This window comes from Schistocerca piceifrons, chromosome 1, assembly GCF_021461385.2.
Source record: "Schistocerca piceifrons isolate TAMUIC-IGC-003096 chromosome 1, iqSchPice1.1, whole genome shotgun sequence".
NCBI lineage: Eukaryota > Metazoa > Arthropoda > Insecta > Orthoptera > Acrididae > Schistocerca > Schistocerca piceifrons.
Genome location: NC_060138.1, coordinates 930,926,078 through 930,941,926, shown reverse-complemented (window position 1 = coordinate 930,941,926; position 15,849 = coordinate 930,926,078). Strand labels below are relative to the sequence as shown.

General features: G+C 38.3%; 1 protein-coding gene across 4 annotated transcripts in view; it reads right to left on the bottom strand.

Annotated features, from left to right (window-relative positions):
* The window catches only part of LOC124798396 (GATOR complex protein Iml1), a 547,410-nt gene that overhangs the window by 476,655 nt on the left and 54,906 nt on the right, over positions 1–15,849 (bottom strand). For all 4 annotated transcript variants that reach the window (XM_047262170.1, XM_047262989.1, XM_047263070.1 and 1 more), the window contains exons 7-8: positions 3,586–3,773; positions 3,296–3,492 (exon numbers count right to left, since the gene is read on the bottom strand). In XM_047262170.1, coding sequence (XP_047118126.1) covers positions 3,296–3,492; positions 3,586–3,773 — 385 coding nt within the window. The remainder of the gene's footprint in view (positions 1–3,295; positions 3,493–3,585; positions 3,774–15,849) is intronic.

The following is a 15,849-nucleotide window of genomic DNA, read 5'->3' as shown; positions in this document are numbered from 1 at the left end:
GTAGCGGAACTTGACCATTTCCGATCAACGATCAGTTCAATTGGACCAGTGGACCCAATCCATTCCACATAAAAACAGCCCACACCATTATGCAGCCACCACCAGTTTGCAGAGTGCCTTGTTGACAACTTCGGTCCATCGCTACAAGGGGTCTGTGCCACACCTAAACCCTACCATCAGGTCTTACCAACTGAAATCAGGGATCATTTGACCACACTACAGTTTTCCAATCATCTAGAGCCCAACTGATATGGTCACATGGCCAGGAGAGGTGCTGCAGGCAATGTCACGCTGTTATCAAAGGCACTCATGTTGGCTGTCTGCTGTCAGTAGTCCATTAGCATCAAATTTCTCCACACTGTCCAAACAGAAAACTCGTTGAATTCTCTAACAATTTCCTAAATGGAATGTTCCTTGCGTCTAGGTCCAACTACCATTCCGCATTCAGATTCTGTTATTTCTCGCCATGCGGACATAATCAAGTCAGAAACCTTTTCACGTGAATCACCAGAGTACAAATGAAGCTCTGCCAATTCATTTCACTTTTATATAATGTGTATGAAATACTACTATTATATGATACGTGCATATTACTGTCTCATGACTTTTGTCATGTCAGTGTACATACATATATATGTACAATCATTTTTGTAATATGTTTGGATTAAATGGAATGATCAAGCAGTCTCAGTCATAGGTAAAGCTACTCTCAGACTGTGGCTCACTGGAAGGATAATGGGAAAATGAATCAATTCTGCAAAGAAGACTGTAAAAAAAAAAAAGTAATAATAAATAAATAAAATAAAATAAAACTTGTATGCGCTATCTTAGAATACTGACCAAGTGGGTGGAACCAAAAATATGACTAACAGGGAATACTGAATGTATACAAAGATATGCGACGTGAGTTGTCACAGTTTTTTTTTAACTCATGATGGATACTTAAAGACATATGCCAGTTAACACATGATAGCTAACTTACAAAAACAAAAAAATCTATATTAAGTGAAGAAGCTACAATAAGTACTTCAGATCCCTAAGTATCACTCCCACAACGTCTGCGAAGACATCATACTAATTATTATTTAAATAGTCATTCTTCTCAAGCTCATATGTGACTGGAATAGGAAAAAATGCCATCTGCATGCATTGCTCAGTGGTTCACAGAATATGTAGCTAGATACAGATTAAGGCTAGGACTAAGTGAATTATGTCCATGGACTTTTAACCAACCGAATCCTCACAAGCACCTCAAAGCTCAATGTTAATTTTCTGCAGAGAGAACATGTCTACAAAATATGAGTGGTTCTTTTTATTAATTAAAGCTTTTGTTGCAAACTATGCAGGACATTCAGCTAGGTATCCACGTTTAAACTGTCTCCCTGCAACAACCCTTGCACATTCAGTTTGCAACAGATATGAAAATAGTTTTTTGCAACAATCACACAATAGAGTTTTCTGACATTTCTAATGCACTGCTGATAGACCTGGTACTTGTTCTTCAGTTCTCTGCAACAGTTTGCAACAAATCATCATCATCATCATCATCATCATCATCATCATCATCATCCACACACTGAGTATCCATTAGTATCAATTGGCACAAGTGAGCAACACAATTGCATTGTTAACAGAAAATGCGCACAGACTTCTTCTTGAGCTATCAGCCACTTTGTCCATGTGATAATGTGTGATGCAGTGTGCCTTTCAGAACTTTACCACCTTGTTTCTGAGTCGTATCGAATATCCAAGTTCCATCTCCCATGATTACAGTGTCTAAAAAGCTGATGTCTTGTTCGCCATGTTAATGAAGGTCTTCACAAGCAAGGACTCACCTCTGCTTTTGGTCATCCATCAGGGCCATCAAGATGAGTTTATCACAGTTCTTTTGTATCAACAAATTTTCAGTGATAATGGTGTGCAGTGTCATCTTATAAATGCCATTTGGATCAGTGACCATGTACATATTTAATTGATGGTCTGAATTCAGCACTTCACACACATGCCACATGTTGTCATTGGTTCTTGATGTCAATGGCTGTCAGCAAGGGGTCCATGCTCCGCACTCTCTCGGCCAACTTCGAAGAGCTTTGGCCGCTTAAAAACTGCAGATTGAGGCATGCTTTCATCCTTGAAAACTTGGCAAATCACGGCCATCGTCTCCATACCAAACTTCCCCAGTCCAACGCAAAATTTGATGGCGTACCACTGTTCAATTGTTTGCTGCATTTTGACTTGCATAATGTCACTCCACAGGATTCTATTAAAAATGCGATCTTGCTTGAATGAATGCTCGCTGACGACTGGCGCTTGGTGCATGTTGATGGTCACCCCACACCCGTTCCCAATGGACATGTGCAGTGCGAGCATGCTATGACATCCAGTCATGTCAGTAAAAACTTGTTCCCGATGCTTTTTATAGAGACCCTGTATCTTTCACATGTCGGTTGATGCAAATAAGAACAAGGGTTTGTCAGTATTGCATCAGTGTCTGTACGATGGGTGCAATTTTTCTTTTTCTTTCTATCTTTTTTTTTTTTTTTCTTTCAGTGTCCCATTAAATTATTAACCACCTTCTTTACTTTGTACGTGAATGGCAAGGAGGAAAAACATAACATAAATTCTCGACTTGTTATGCAACGCAGCATAATGTTCTCAAAACAGTTTTCCATGTTCAACTCCCCCCTCCCCCACTCCCTTCATCCTTTCCCTCAACCTCTCTCCTCCATCCTCTCCTTCCATCTCTCTTGTCCCTCACAATCTGTTTCCTTTGCAATTCCAGCTAATTCAGTAACTTTTTTAGAAATCATTTCCATTTCTTCAACAGCTAAAGAAAGACAACAATTGCAACAGTACATAAGTAAAGGCATTTTTGTTATTTCAATCCACTGTATCCTAACCAACATTTTTAATCTTTCTATTGTAACTTTCTAGTGCATTACATATTGTTATCTCTATTGGTCCAGACTGGAACAGTGAGATGACGGTTCAAGAACAATACCCAAATATCTGTTGATGGAACAACAGAACATTAAGAACTGTCACCCAACACAAAGCAAGCAAAACTGCCCAACACGAGTACAGAAATAACAAGGAACAGCATGAAAACAGAAAAAGACCTGAAACATAATAGAAAATGAAGTGTGGTACAGAAAGGCAAAGGGAGCAAATTAATTTATTTATATGACAGATATATGGAGAGAAACGAGAAGCTGAATATGAATGATGGGAGGGGATAAGAACAGCAACATGAAAGTGAATATAAAAAGATCAAAAGTAGGAGACTAGTACTTACCTTCAGCAGAGGTACTGCATGTAGTGGCTGTTCACCAACACAAACTAAGTCACTACCCACACCGTTATCAATAATTCGTTGTTTAGTAACATTAGTAAGTTCTCGGTCAACTTCAAAAACACCGACCCCTGGTGTAATTACTACCGACAACTGACCTGTCCGATCAAAACTGCGATCCAAGTAATGCTTTTCAAACACTGAAACAATGATTACATCACTCGCTATAGTAAGAAAATTTCACAAAAATATATCACAGGCAGCATGGATTTAACAGCAAACACCAATATTACCATTGAGAGACATGTTTAATACTTCCAGAAAATTTCCTTGAGCAGCTGTAGAATTCACAGCCTTTGGAACGTGTTCTCCAGGTCTTTTGTGATACTCTAGAACTATTTTTTGATAATCAGTAAAAAGACGTCGCAACTGGACCAATGTATTTGTCCAGTCTTCATAGCGCTCGTTTTGGACAGCAACTCTGAAAAATCAGACAACAATGGTAACAATTACACAAATCCTAGTACATGCACATGCAAATTTTTCAGAAAATTACCTTCATTATAAGCACTAACTGCCCTTCCATGAGAAAACTAAAATGTATGAAATAAATAAATAGTTTCAAAATATTTACAAAATAAAAAATCTTGGTCAGCATAAGGTTTATTTGAATGCAAAGTTGATGTCACAGTTGTACAGATACATTTACTTACAAACCATAATTGACCAAAAGAAGGGATTGGTTGAAAGTAGAACATATCCCGAGACATTAAGGAACTATCAATATGGTAATGGAGGGAACAGTGGGCTGGGAGGAGGAGGGGATGGAGGGGGACGGGTAGAGGGCGGGGGGGGGGGGGGGGGGACTGTACAGGGAGACCAAAGCATAACCACAGCAAGGCATCAGTCTCGAGACTCACTATTTCCTGTAACCTTTCGCAGCATTATCTATGGACACATCAATGCCAACCTGGTCGCCAAAAACAAAAGCAAAAAGCAAAACTCATCACTAAATACCACATAAGATCATTCAATGGACTAGTTGGCTCTGGCTCTACAGCATGCAAGTCTCTGTTGTCTGAGGTATAGTGTGTGCACCAGACAACACATGCCAAAATGTGGGCAACACAACCTTCAACCTTACATAAAAAATTAGAGCTATACACATAAAATAACAGGTCATATTAATTACCTTGCACAAATGTGCCCAGTACTGAACACAATAGTGATGAATATCCAAAGCTATCAGCTGGTTATTACTCAGAAATCAAATTTTTAAAATCAAGTTCAATGCTCTCACATTGCCAAAGGCAGAAAGGCAGGCCTGAGTTAATAAGTGTGATAGCAAAATGTTGAACATTACTAAACAACAGTGTTTTGAAACAAATCTGCAGACAGCATCAGCACACAAACACTGGACTGTTTAGTAAGAGTGAAGAAAGCACATAGTTTCAGACTCCCAGGGAATATATTATTATAATCACACATGGGAATAAATCATCTCAAACAATGACACTTTCCTATGGTGGTAGGCGACGGACAGTTATCTAAGACTGAAATGTATCTGCCTCACCACACAATCCAGAATGGAACATATCTGAAAAGAAACCTGAAAAGAAAAACTACAGATAGGATGGAACATTGTGCCACAATAAAAATTTGTCCATTTTCATTTTCATCTGATCTAACTGGTAACTAAGGCTATGTGACAAAACGGCTCCAACAAAAAACTGCAGAATATGAATATAAGACACACTAATATTTGCGGACAGTGCAGTTATGTAGATGCATTGATCCACAGACTTACTTGTGGAACTGCCACCTGCATCACACTAACAATAAGGCAAAATTCTGGCAAAGTTAGATAAAACATCATGCAATGCAATAAGATACTGGATTTATTGCTTCCAAAGAAATGAACATTTGAAAATAAAGAAGACCACAGCAATGTGAATCTTGAGTCACTCTGCAATTTATATAATGGAACATGCAAACTCTAGCCTGGAAGAATACAAAAGTGTACACTGAAACAGAATTAACAAAAGAAATAGAGTACGACAGATGTGGAGAAATATATGGCAAATGATTCGAACTAATATTGCAATAGAATGAGAAATGAAGGGGACGAGATGGAACAATGTACCAAGATCAAAAAGGAATACTTACCTGTGTCTTCGTTTACATGATGAGTCTGCAATTCACAATTAAATGTTTGAAAGAGGTTTCTTAGAACGACATCCATATTACTTTTATCATTTAGTATATTATTATAAATTTCAAAAATGTTACTAAACTACTACTCCAAGTCTAAAGAATTTTCATCAGAAGAAAGGGGAAAAAGAAAAAAAGGTAAAAATATGAAAAAGAAAGGAAGAAAAGAGAAAGAAAGAAACTTGTGTTCAGTGTTATCAATGGACACACATATGTTGGCATGACTCTACTGCCACGTCAAAGGAAGCTGCAAAGGTTGTCAGTTAAGACTAAAAATTATGAAGCACCCAAGTACTACGTTCTTAATTGACATCAACCTGTATCCAAAGAGTCAACCTTTCAATCATACAATATGAGAAACCCTACACACAGTACAAGGTGTAATTTCTGTGTTACCAGTATACTACTATATGTTAATTTTTGATACTAATATTACTATGTTCAATAACTTTTAAGTTAATAAATATTTTATACACTTGACAGCACTCAAGTATGAGGGAAAACTAAAGTAGCACAAAATACAGAAGTAAAAACTTCGTCATTGATGGATCAATGCAAGATCCAATGATGGCAACTTAGAGTTGCCAAAGCTGATCATCATAAATAAAATTATAATTAGAAATCTTGGGTGTTGAAATCTTTACTTCTCTATTTCATAATAAAAAATTATTTTATGGAATAATAATATTTATGCTCCCATGTCCCACACACTAGTAATTCAACCTTTCTCATATTCCTAAATATGGTGATGCTCTGCACATGCATGTCCACTGGGGATTAAATGTGGTAATCACGACCTCAAAAGTCCCAGTAATTTTAAACATACCCAATAGCTACCCACATCTTTCTTCATCTATAGCAATTAATTCTATCTGTGTTGAAATTAAGCTTGAATAAGGATGAATCTAAGTCCAAATATCCCACAGACAAGGAAATACTGGAGTATCACTTTCATTGATTTCAGTCAAAGTGCATTCATGCTTAAATATTCGACTAAAAATTAGCAGTTTTATTGCACACGTCAAGTTTCAAAAAAGTTCATTCAGAACAATTTCTTGGAAATGAAAATCAATGGCAGTATGTACAGCCAGAAATAACCAACACTTATGTTCAAAATATGGTTTATGGTAACTAACAGACAGAAGGGATAGATAACATTCCATAGGAATTTCTAAAAATCATTGGGGAAAGTGGCAACAAAACGACTATTTTCATTTGTCTGTAGAATGTATGAAGCTGGCGTTACACCATCAGGCTTTTTGAAAAACAGCATCCAAGTTGCTGACAAGAATAATGTGCAGAAGAATGGAAAAGAAAATTGAGGATCTGTTAGAAGACTATCACTTTGGCTTTAAGAAAGGTAAAGGCACTAGAGAGGCAGTTCAGATGTTGCGGTTGATAATGGAAGCAAGACTGAAGAAAAAACATGGTATGTTCATACAATTTGCCGACCCGAAAAAATGCATTCAACAATGTAAAATGGTGCAACATGTTTGAAATTCTGAGAAAAATAGTTGTAAGCTATATGGAACGGTGGGTAATATACAATGTGTACAAGAAACAAGAGGGAGCAATAAAGCTGGAAGACTAAGAACGAAGTGCAACCATTAAAAAGGGTGTAAGCCAGGGATACAGTCTTTCACCCCTACCGTTCATGTTATACATCGAAGAAGTAATGAAGGAAATAAAAGAAAGATTCAAAGAGTGGGATTACAATTCATACTGATAGGATATCAATGATAAGGTACGCTTATGATATTGCTATCCTTAGTGAAAGAGTGAAGGAGGACTGCAGGATGCGTTGCATAGAATGAACAGTCTAATGAGTACAGAATACAGACTGAGAGCAACTCAAAGAAAGATGAACGCAATGAGAAATGGAAGAAATGAGAATAGCGAGAAACTTAACATTATAATTGGAGACCACGAAGTAGATGAAGTTAAGGGATTCTGTTACCTAGACAGCTAAGTACCCTATGACAGACAGAGTGAGGAGGACATAAAAAGCACACTAGCATTGGCAAAAAGGCATACCTGCCAAGAGAAGTCCACTAGTATCAAACACGTCTTAAATTGAGGAAGAAATTTCTGAGGATACACAGCATTTTACGGTGGTGAGACATGGACTGTGGGAAAACCAGAACAGAAGAGAATTGGAGTTTTTGAGATGTGGTATTACAAAAGAACATTTAAAATTAGGTGGACTTATAAGGTAAGGAATGAGGAGGTTCTTCACAGAATCAGTTAGGGAAAGAACATATGAAAACTACTGACAAAAATGACAGGACATATGTTAAGGCATCAGGGGATAACTTCAATGGTACTAGAGGGAGCTATAGAGGGTAAAAACTATTGTGGAAGACAGAGATTGGAATACATACAAGTAATGCAGTATGTAGGGTGCAACTGTTACTCTGACATGAAAATGTTAACACAAGAGAGGATTTCGTGGTTGTTTTTGTTGTTGTTGTTGTGGTCTTCAGACCTGAGACTGGTTTGATGCAGCTCTCCATGCTACTCTATCCTGTGCAAGCTTCTTCATCTCCCAGTACCTACTGCAGCCTACATCCTTCTGAATCTGCTTAGTGTATTCACCTCTTGGTCTCCCTCTACGATTTTTACCCTCCTCGTTGCCCTCCAGTACTAAATTGGTGATCCCTTGATGCCCCAGAACATGTCCTACCAACCGATCCCTTCTTCTGGTCAAGTTGTGCCACAAACTCCTCTTCTCCCCATTTCTATTCAATACCTCCTCATTAGTTATGTGATCCACCCACCTAATCTTCAGCATTCTTCTGTAGCACCACATTTTGAAAGCTTCTATTCTCTTCTTGTCTAAACTATGTATCTTCCATGTTTCACTTCCATACATGGCTACACTCCATACAAATACTTTCAGAAACGACTTCCTGACACTTAAATCTATACTTGATGTTAACAAATTTCTCTTCTTCAGAAATGCTCTTTTCTTTTGTTTCCTTTACTGCTTGCTCAATATACAGATTGAATAGCATCGGGGAGAGGCTACAACCCTGTCTCACTCCCTTCCCAACCACTGCTTCCCTTTCATGCCCCTTGACTCTTATAACTGCCATCTCCTTTCTGTACAAATTGTAAATAGCATTTTGCGCCCTGTATTTTACCCCTGCCACCTTCAGAATTTGAAAGAGAGTATTCCAGTCAACATTGTCAAAAGCTTTCTCTAAATCTACAAATGCTAGAAACATAGGTTTGCCTTTCCCTAATCTTTCTCCTAAGGTAAGTCGTAGGGTCAGTATTGCCTCACGTGTTCCAACATTTCTATGGAATCCAAACTGATCTTCCCCGAGGTCCGCTTCTACCAGCTTTTCCATTCGTCTGTAAAGAATTCGTGTTAGTATTTTGCAGCTGTGACTTATTAAACTGATAGTTCGGTAATTTTCACATCTGTCAACACCTGCTTTCTTTGGGATTGGAATTATTATATTCTTCTTGAAGTCTGAGGGAATTTCGCCTGTCTCATACATCTTGCTCACCAGATGGTAGAGTTTTGTCAGGACTGGCTCTCCCAAGGCCATCAGTAGTTCCAATGGAATGTTGTCTACTCCCGGGGCCTTGTTTCGACTCAGGTCTTTCAGTGCTCTGTCAAACTCTTCACACAGTATCGTGTCTCCCATTTCATCTTCATCTACATCCTCTTCCATTTCCATAATATTGTCCTCAAGTACATCGCCCTTGTATAGACCCTCTATATACTTCTTCCACCTTTCTGCTTACCCTTCTTTGCTTAGAACTGGGTTTTCATCTGAGCTCTTGATATTCATACAAGTGGTTCTCTTTTCTCCAAAGGTCTCTTTAATTTTCCTGTAGGCAGTATCTATCTTACCCCTCGCGAGATAAGCCTCTAGATCCTTACATTTGTCCTCTAGCCATCCCTGCTTAGCCATTTTGCACTTCCTGTCGATCTCATTTTTGAGATGTTTGTATTCCTTTTTGCCTGCTTCACTTACTGCATTTTTGTACTTTCTCCTTTCATCAATTAAATTCAGTATCTCTTCTGTTACCCAAGGATTTCTACTAGCCCTCGTCTTTTTACCTACTTGATCCTCTGCTGCCTTCACTACTTCATTCCTCAAAGCTACCCATTCTTCTTCTACTGTATTTCTTTCCCCCATTCCGGTCAATTGTTCCCTTATGCTCTCCCTGAAACTCTGTACAACCTCTGATTTAGTCGGTTTATCCAGGTCCCATCTCCTTAAATTCCCACCTTTTTGCAGTTTCTTCAGTTTTAATCTACAGTTCATAACCAATAGATTGTGGTCAGAGTCCACATCTGCCCCTGGAAATACCTAACAATTTAAAACCCGGTTCCTAAATCTCTGTCTTACCTTTATATAATTTATCTGATACCTTCTAGTATCTCCAGGGTTCTTCCATGTATACAACCTTCTTTCATGATTCTTGAACCAAGTGTTAGCTATGATTAAGTTATGCTCTGTGCAAAATTCTACCAGGCGGCTTCCTCTTTCATTTCTTAGCCCCAATCCATATTCACCTACTACATTTCCTTCTCTTCCTTTTCCTACTGTCAAATTTCAGTCACCCATGACTATTAAATTTTCATCTCCCTTCACAACCTGAATAATTTCTTTTATCTCATCACACATTTCATCAATTTCTTCATCATCTGCAGAGCTAGTTGGCATAAAACTTGTACTACTGTAGTAGGGGTGGGCTTCATGTCCATCTTGGCCACAATAATGTGTTCACTATGCTGTTTGTAGTAGCTTACCCGCACTCCTATTTTTTTTTTTTTTTTTTCATTATTAAACCTCCTACTCCTGCATTACCCCTATTTGATTTTGTATTTATAACCCTGTATTCACCTGACCAAAAGTCTTGTTCCTCCTGCCACCGAACTTCACTAATTCCCACTATATCTAACTTTAACCTACCCATTTCCCTTTTTAAATTTTCTAACCTACCTGCCCGGTTAAGGGATCTGACATTCCACGCTCCGATCCATAGAACGCCAGTTTTCTTTCTCCTGATAACAACGTCCTCTTGAGTAGTCCCCCGCCCGGAGATCCGAATGGGGGACTATTTTACCTCCGGAATATTTTACCCAAGAGGACGCCATCATCATTTAAGCATACAGTAAAGCTGCATGCCCTCAGGAAAAATTACAGCTGTACTTTCCCCTTGCTTTCAGCCATTCACAGTACCAGCACAGCAAGACTGTTTTGGTTAGTGTTACAAGGCCAGGTCAGTCAATCAGCCAGACTGTTGCCCCTGCAACTACTGAAAGTGTTACAAGGCCAGGTCAGTCAAACATCCAGACTGTTGCCCCTGCAACTACTGAAACGGCTGCTGCCCCTCTTCAGGAACCACACGTTTGTCTGGCCTCTCAACAGATACCCCTCCGTTGTGGTTGAACCTACAGTACGGCTATCTGTATCGTTGAGGCACACAAGCCACCCCACCAACGGCAAGGTCCATGGTTCATGGGGAGGGAGGGGGGGGGGGGGGCATAAAAGTAATCAGAAGACTGCTGACTCAAAAAATAAATACCTTTGCAAGTGAAGTAATATGAAATACTATTACACTATAAAACACAGGCAGGACGTACTTTTGGTTCAAACCCCTACATAATATAACCAACAGTCCACCTGCATAAATGGTTTCAACCTAACTCCACAGAGGGCAATCTCAATGCCAAATGTAGAACAAACAGCTCACCACATGGATGCTCAGCACACACTAGCTGCATTCCATGATATTTTCTTTCTGATGTTTCAGCTACATATACTTTAACCACAGAAGTAAGAAAACTTTCAGAAACAGAAAATCAACAACCTTCTGCAGTAGCTAAGAAGGTGCCACTATTTTACCAAAACTAGAGTTTGCAGCTTTGGAATAGATTTTAAAACTACTAAACTGATATGAAAATGGATTAAACATCAATAGAATCTACCTGAACAATCTTCATTTTGCACATGAACTACCGTCAACTTTAGCAGAATTTTGATAAAAGGTGGAAGGACTCAATAAAGAACATGTGGAAGTAGTGTACAAAATTGTTCATATTTATTTACAGTAAGTATTCTGAAGGGTGTATATGAAGATCAGCTATGATATTTTTTTTAAAAAAAATGAAGAAGGGATGTTGCAGTTTAGCATATAGTCAGTTTTGATGTCGTTAGAAACAAAACACGTGTGAGAAGCAGACGGATATTAGATGAAGTAAATAAGATGATGACAAATGTTTGCAGTTTGCCTGGGAAATTGAATTTCGTGTTCAAATGTAAATTCCAAACACATCTGAAACAGGGTGTGAAAAACCAGCTTATAATGCAAGTTATAACCTACACCAGTGTTATATCGATTTTAAATGTGCAAATCCTCCAAAAAGATAGTGCCTCTACAATCATTGGAAAGCAGCACTTCTCTATTAATGTTCAGGGGCAGGTAGACAAATGAATGGGTGTGAGAAAAGACATGGGTTGAGGATTTCATAGAGACAATTAAGTAATTTCATTGCACATGGACCAAGGAATAGCCAAATATACAGTCAGATGAGAAGCCACTGAAACTTTTTGACAGACTTTCAAAGACAAAGAATGGCCAATAGAACAACCTGATGGAATATAGGTTATTTTATTATACGGAAACGCAAAACAAATGCAAATGTGTGAAAGCATTGCAGAATTCTGAACATTACTTGAAAGCTTCCAAAAGCAAGCATTAGCAAAGGATGTTCTCCAAACAAGTAATAAGGTATCAGACAACTATGCAGCAGTACATATAAAAGGGTTGGTAACAACTAAATTACCTAATTATATAGATTAGATCAGATTACATGTACTTTTTGTTGCAACTGATCCACAGTGGGGAGATCATCTTGGAATGAACGATGCCAGACAACAAGAATACACAATAAATACTTACAAAATGCAGACAGATATGCTACTGTACCTTCAACTGATCACAAATGAAATTATGCTTCTCGATGTGTAATTAGTTTTAAAAAAACTTAAAATTTTTATGTATAAACGGATATAAAACTTGTAACCAAATGTTAAATGTTCAATATGATTAGGTGCACATGATAATTCTTAGGCTACTGTAGCCACACATCATCAAATAAAAAAATAAAAATAAATAAATAAAAAACATTTTATTGCATTTATTTGCAATGACTGAATTACTGTAAACATTTGTACTGAAATCAGATTGTACACAATATTCACATTATGTGATATTATTCTGCTAAGAAATTCACCAATGGGGTGGAAGGAGCTGGCTACCAATAAAGCCTTTTGAATCTTCTAAAACTGAACTTTAGAATCTGTAAAACTTGGTATGGCTGCTGGCATGTTACTGAATAGTGAATATGTTTATGAACTGAAGTAAGTGTCTTTAAATTTTTGTGAAAGTTATTCTTATTTCTAGTACTGATCCCATGAACTGAACCGTTGGTTTGAAAAAGACAAATTTCATTAAAGAATAAATATATTGGGAAGCAGTAATTAGTATTCCCAGTTCCTGAATCAGATGAATGGGGAGAGTAGGAATTGGAATAGTCAGTAGGAATCTGATATTAATCCTTGTTAACTGTTAATTAAATTACAGGGCATTTAGTAACCTAAATAAAAATCATAATTATTCTTCTGCCAAATTTTTTTCTCACTATTGAGAAATTCTATGAAGTAACACGAAGTGGAAATAATGCCAATGCAGCATGAGAAAAAGCGATTTCGAAATAGGCGAAAAGCTGCTTAGACTGCATGTACAGCCGAATTTCTTTCGATCTCAGCCACCACTAAGAATGAAGCAAAAAACATTGGTTTATGGAATATGTAAACAAGAGGCAGAATCCAGCCACCACTAAGAATGAAGAAAAAAAACAGTGGTTCGTGGAATATGTAAACAAGAGGCAGAAACACCACTAGTAAATTGCGTGACACTTTATTCAGAAATACTGTTTTCGGTCTATAAAAAAAAATTCAACTTCATTATGTATCCATATTTCCAGAATAGCCACAGAAGATTCTCTGTAAATAAAAGTGAAATGCTTCTGGTGTAGAACACTCTTTAATTAATTGCAATAAGCATAAGATGGAAAAACCTGACAATAATGATTGTAACACCTGCTTTGGAAGATGGTCATGCAGGCAAACACATTAAAATATTACAATCACCTTGCTTTGTGTTGGTGACCATGCCGCATATAATATAGTAATGGTGTCAACAGTGATGGATAGCACTGGCCACAATGGGGGTGGGATATTAGGAGTAAACTGGGCATGGTGCTCAATCTGTCCCCTTATTCTGGATGTGTCACTTCACTAGTGGGAAGCAGCAGTAAATCACATTCGGTCTCCTCCTTCCCCCTTCTCTCTCCATGTTATTATCCCAACCTCAATAGGAGGCTGCCAGTTCTTACACCCCAGTATCTCTTTCCAGATCATAACTAATACATGTAGCAAGTTTGTTTGGAATCTTTCCAGGGATTTAGGGTGAGCTTTCTGCCCATGTACAAACATGTCAAATATATTTCACAAATATTTAACAAATTTCAAACTTACTTGTACAGATATTTGATTTGTATCTCTAGCAATTTTCACCCTGCATTTTCATTTTTACATATCTAAATGTTTATTATGTTGTATCTCCTGCATGGTGTGGTGGTGGTGGTGGTTAGTGTTTAACGTCCCGTCGACAACGAGGTCATTAGAGACGGAGCGCAAGCTCGGGTTAGGGAAGGATTGGGAAGGAAATCGGCCGTGCCCTTTCAAAGGAACCATCCCGGCATTTGCCTGAAACGATTTAGGGAAATCACGGAAAACCTAAATCAGGATGGCTGGAGACGGGATTGAACCGTCGTCCTCCCGAATGCGAGTCCAGTGTTGCATGGTGCGTCTTCAATGATATGGTTTTGCAGGTATATCCTGCGGTACATGTGGCTAGTGTCTGTGAAATGTACAGTTAGTAGTACAGAAGTAACAAATTGAAATGTCATGCTTCAGTGGCAGTTTTACTGCATCATTATCGAAAATGTACTAACCTACAAAGTTTTTTTCCGTTTATCATTTTGTGGTGATTGTCAAGTAGAAAAAGTTTCATAATGGTTTGAAATTGTGTGTTAAGCTTGTTGACAGTTACTAAGTGCTCTCATTCTCAAATACTGGATGAATAAAGTATGAGCATTTGTAAGGGGGAGGGGGTGGAGTGGTTGTGAATGGGTGACATGTAGGATGTTGTTGCTGATTACGGGTTTAAGGAGACTTAACACATAAGCACACCAGTCTTCTATTCACCTCCCAGCACAGAATCAGTGTATCCCATGTCCTTTGTACAGTGCAATCTCTCCCCATGAGATTTCTATATTTTTGGAACCCTGAAGGAAGACATTTGTGGCGATCTGTTGCTTTTTGGATGAAGAGGGACACACCCGGGTGCAATCGTGGTTCTGTACGCAACAATAAACACATTTCCATGAAAAAATTATACCACCTTGTCTCACAATGGAATGGGATAAATATATTAACAGTTATGGTAATTACTTTTGAAATAATAAACAATTTACTTATTTTTTTCCCTGTCTCATTTTCATATGACTGCTCCTTAGATCTGGGGAAGATGTGGGTACCAGCCCAGTACTCACCTACTGGGTTGTGGAAAACCACCTAATAACCCCTTTCGGGCTGGCTAGCATATTGTCCTTCATTATTAACCCACTGTGTAGATTCAAACTGAGACCTGCACACCTCCCCATCCTGGGAGACAGCGCATTACCATGCACAGCTATCCAGGTGGGTGACACATGTAGGGCTGTGGTAACTGTGGTGGTTGTTGTGATCTTCAGTCCGAAGACTGGTTTGATGTAGCTCTCCATGCTACTTTATCCTGTACAAGCTTCTTAATTTCAAAATAATTACTGCAACCTACATCCTTCTGAATCTGTTTACTGTATTCACCTCTTGGTCCCTCTCTATGATTTTTAACCCCCCCCCCCCCCCCCCCATTTCCCTCCAGTACTAAATTGTAAATCCCTTGATGTCTCAGGAGGTGTCCCGTCAACCAATCCCATCTCCTAGTTAGGTTTTGTCAGCAATATCTTTCCTCCCCAATTCTATTCAGTAGCTCCTCATTAGGTATGTGATCTACCCATCTAATCCTCAGCATTCTTCTGTAACAACATATTTCAAAAGCTTCTATTCTCTTCTAGTCTAAACCTTTTATCATCCATGTTTCACTTCCATACATGGTTATACCTCACACAAATACTTTCAGAAAAGACTTCTTGCACTTAAATTCATATGAGTTGTTGACAAATTTCTCCTCTTCACAAACACTTTTCTTAT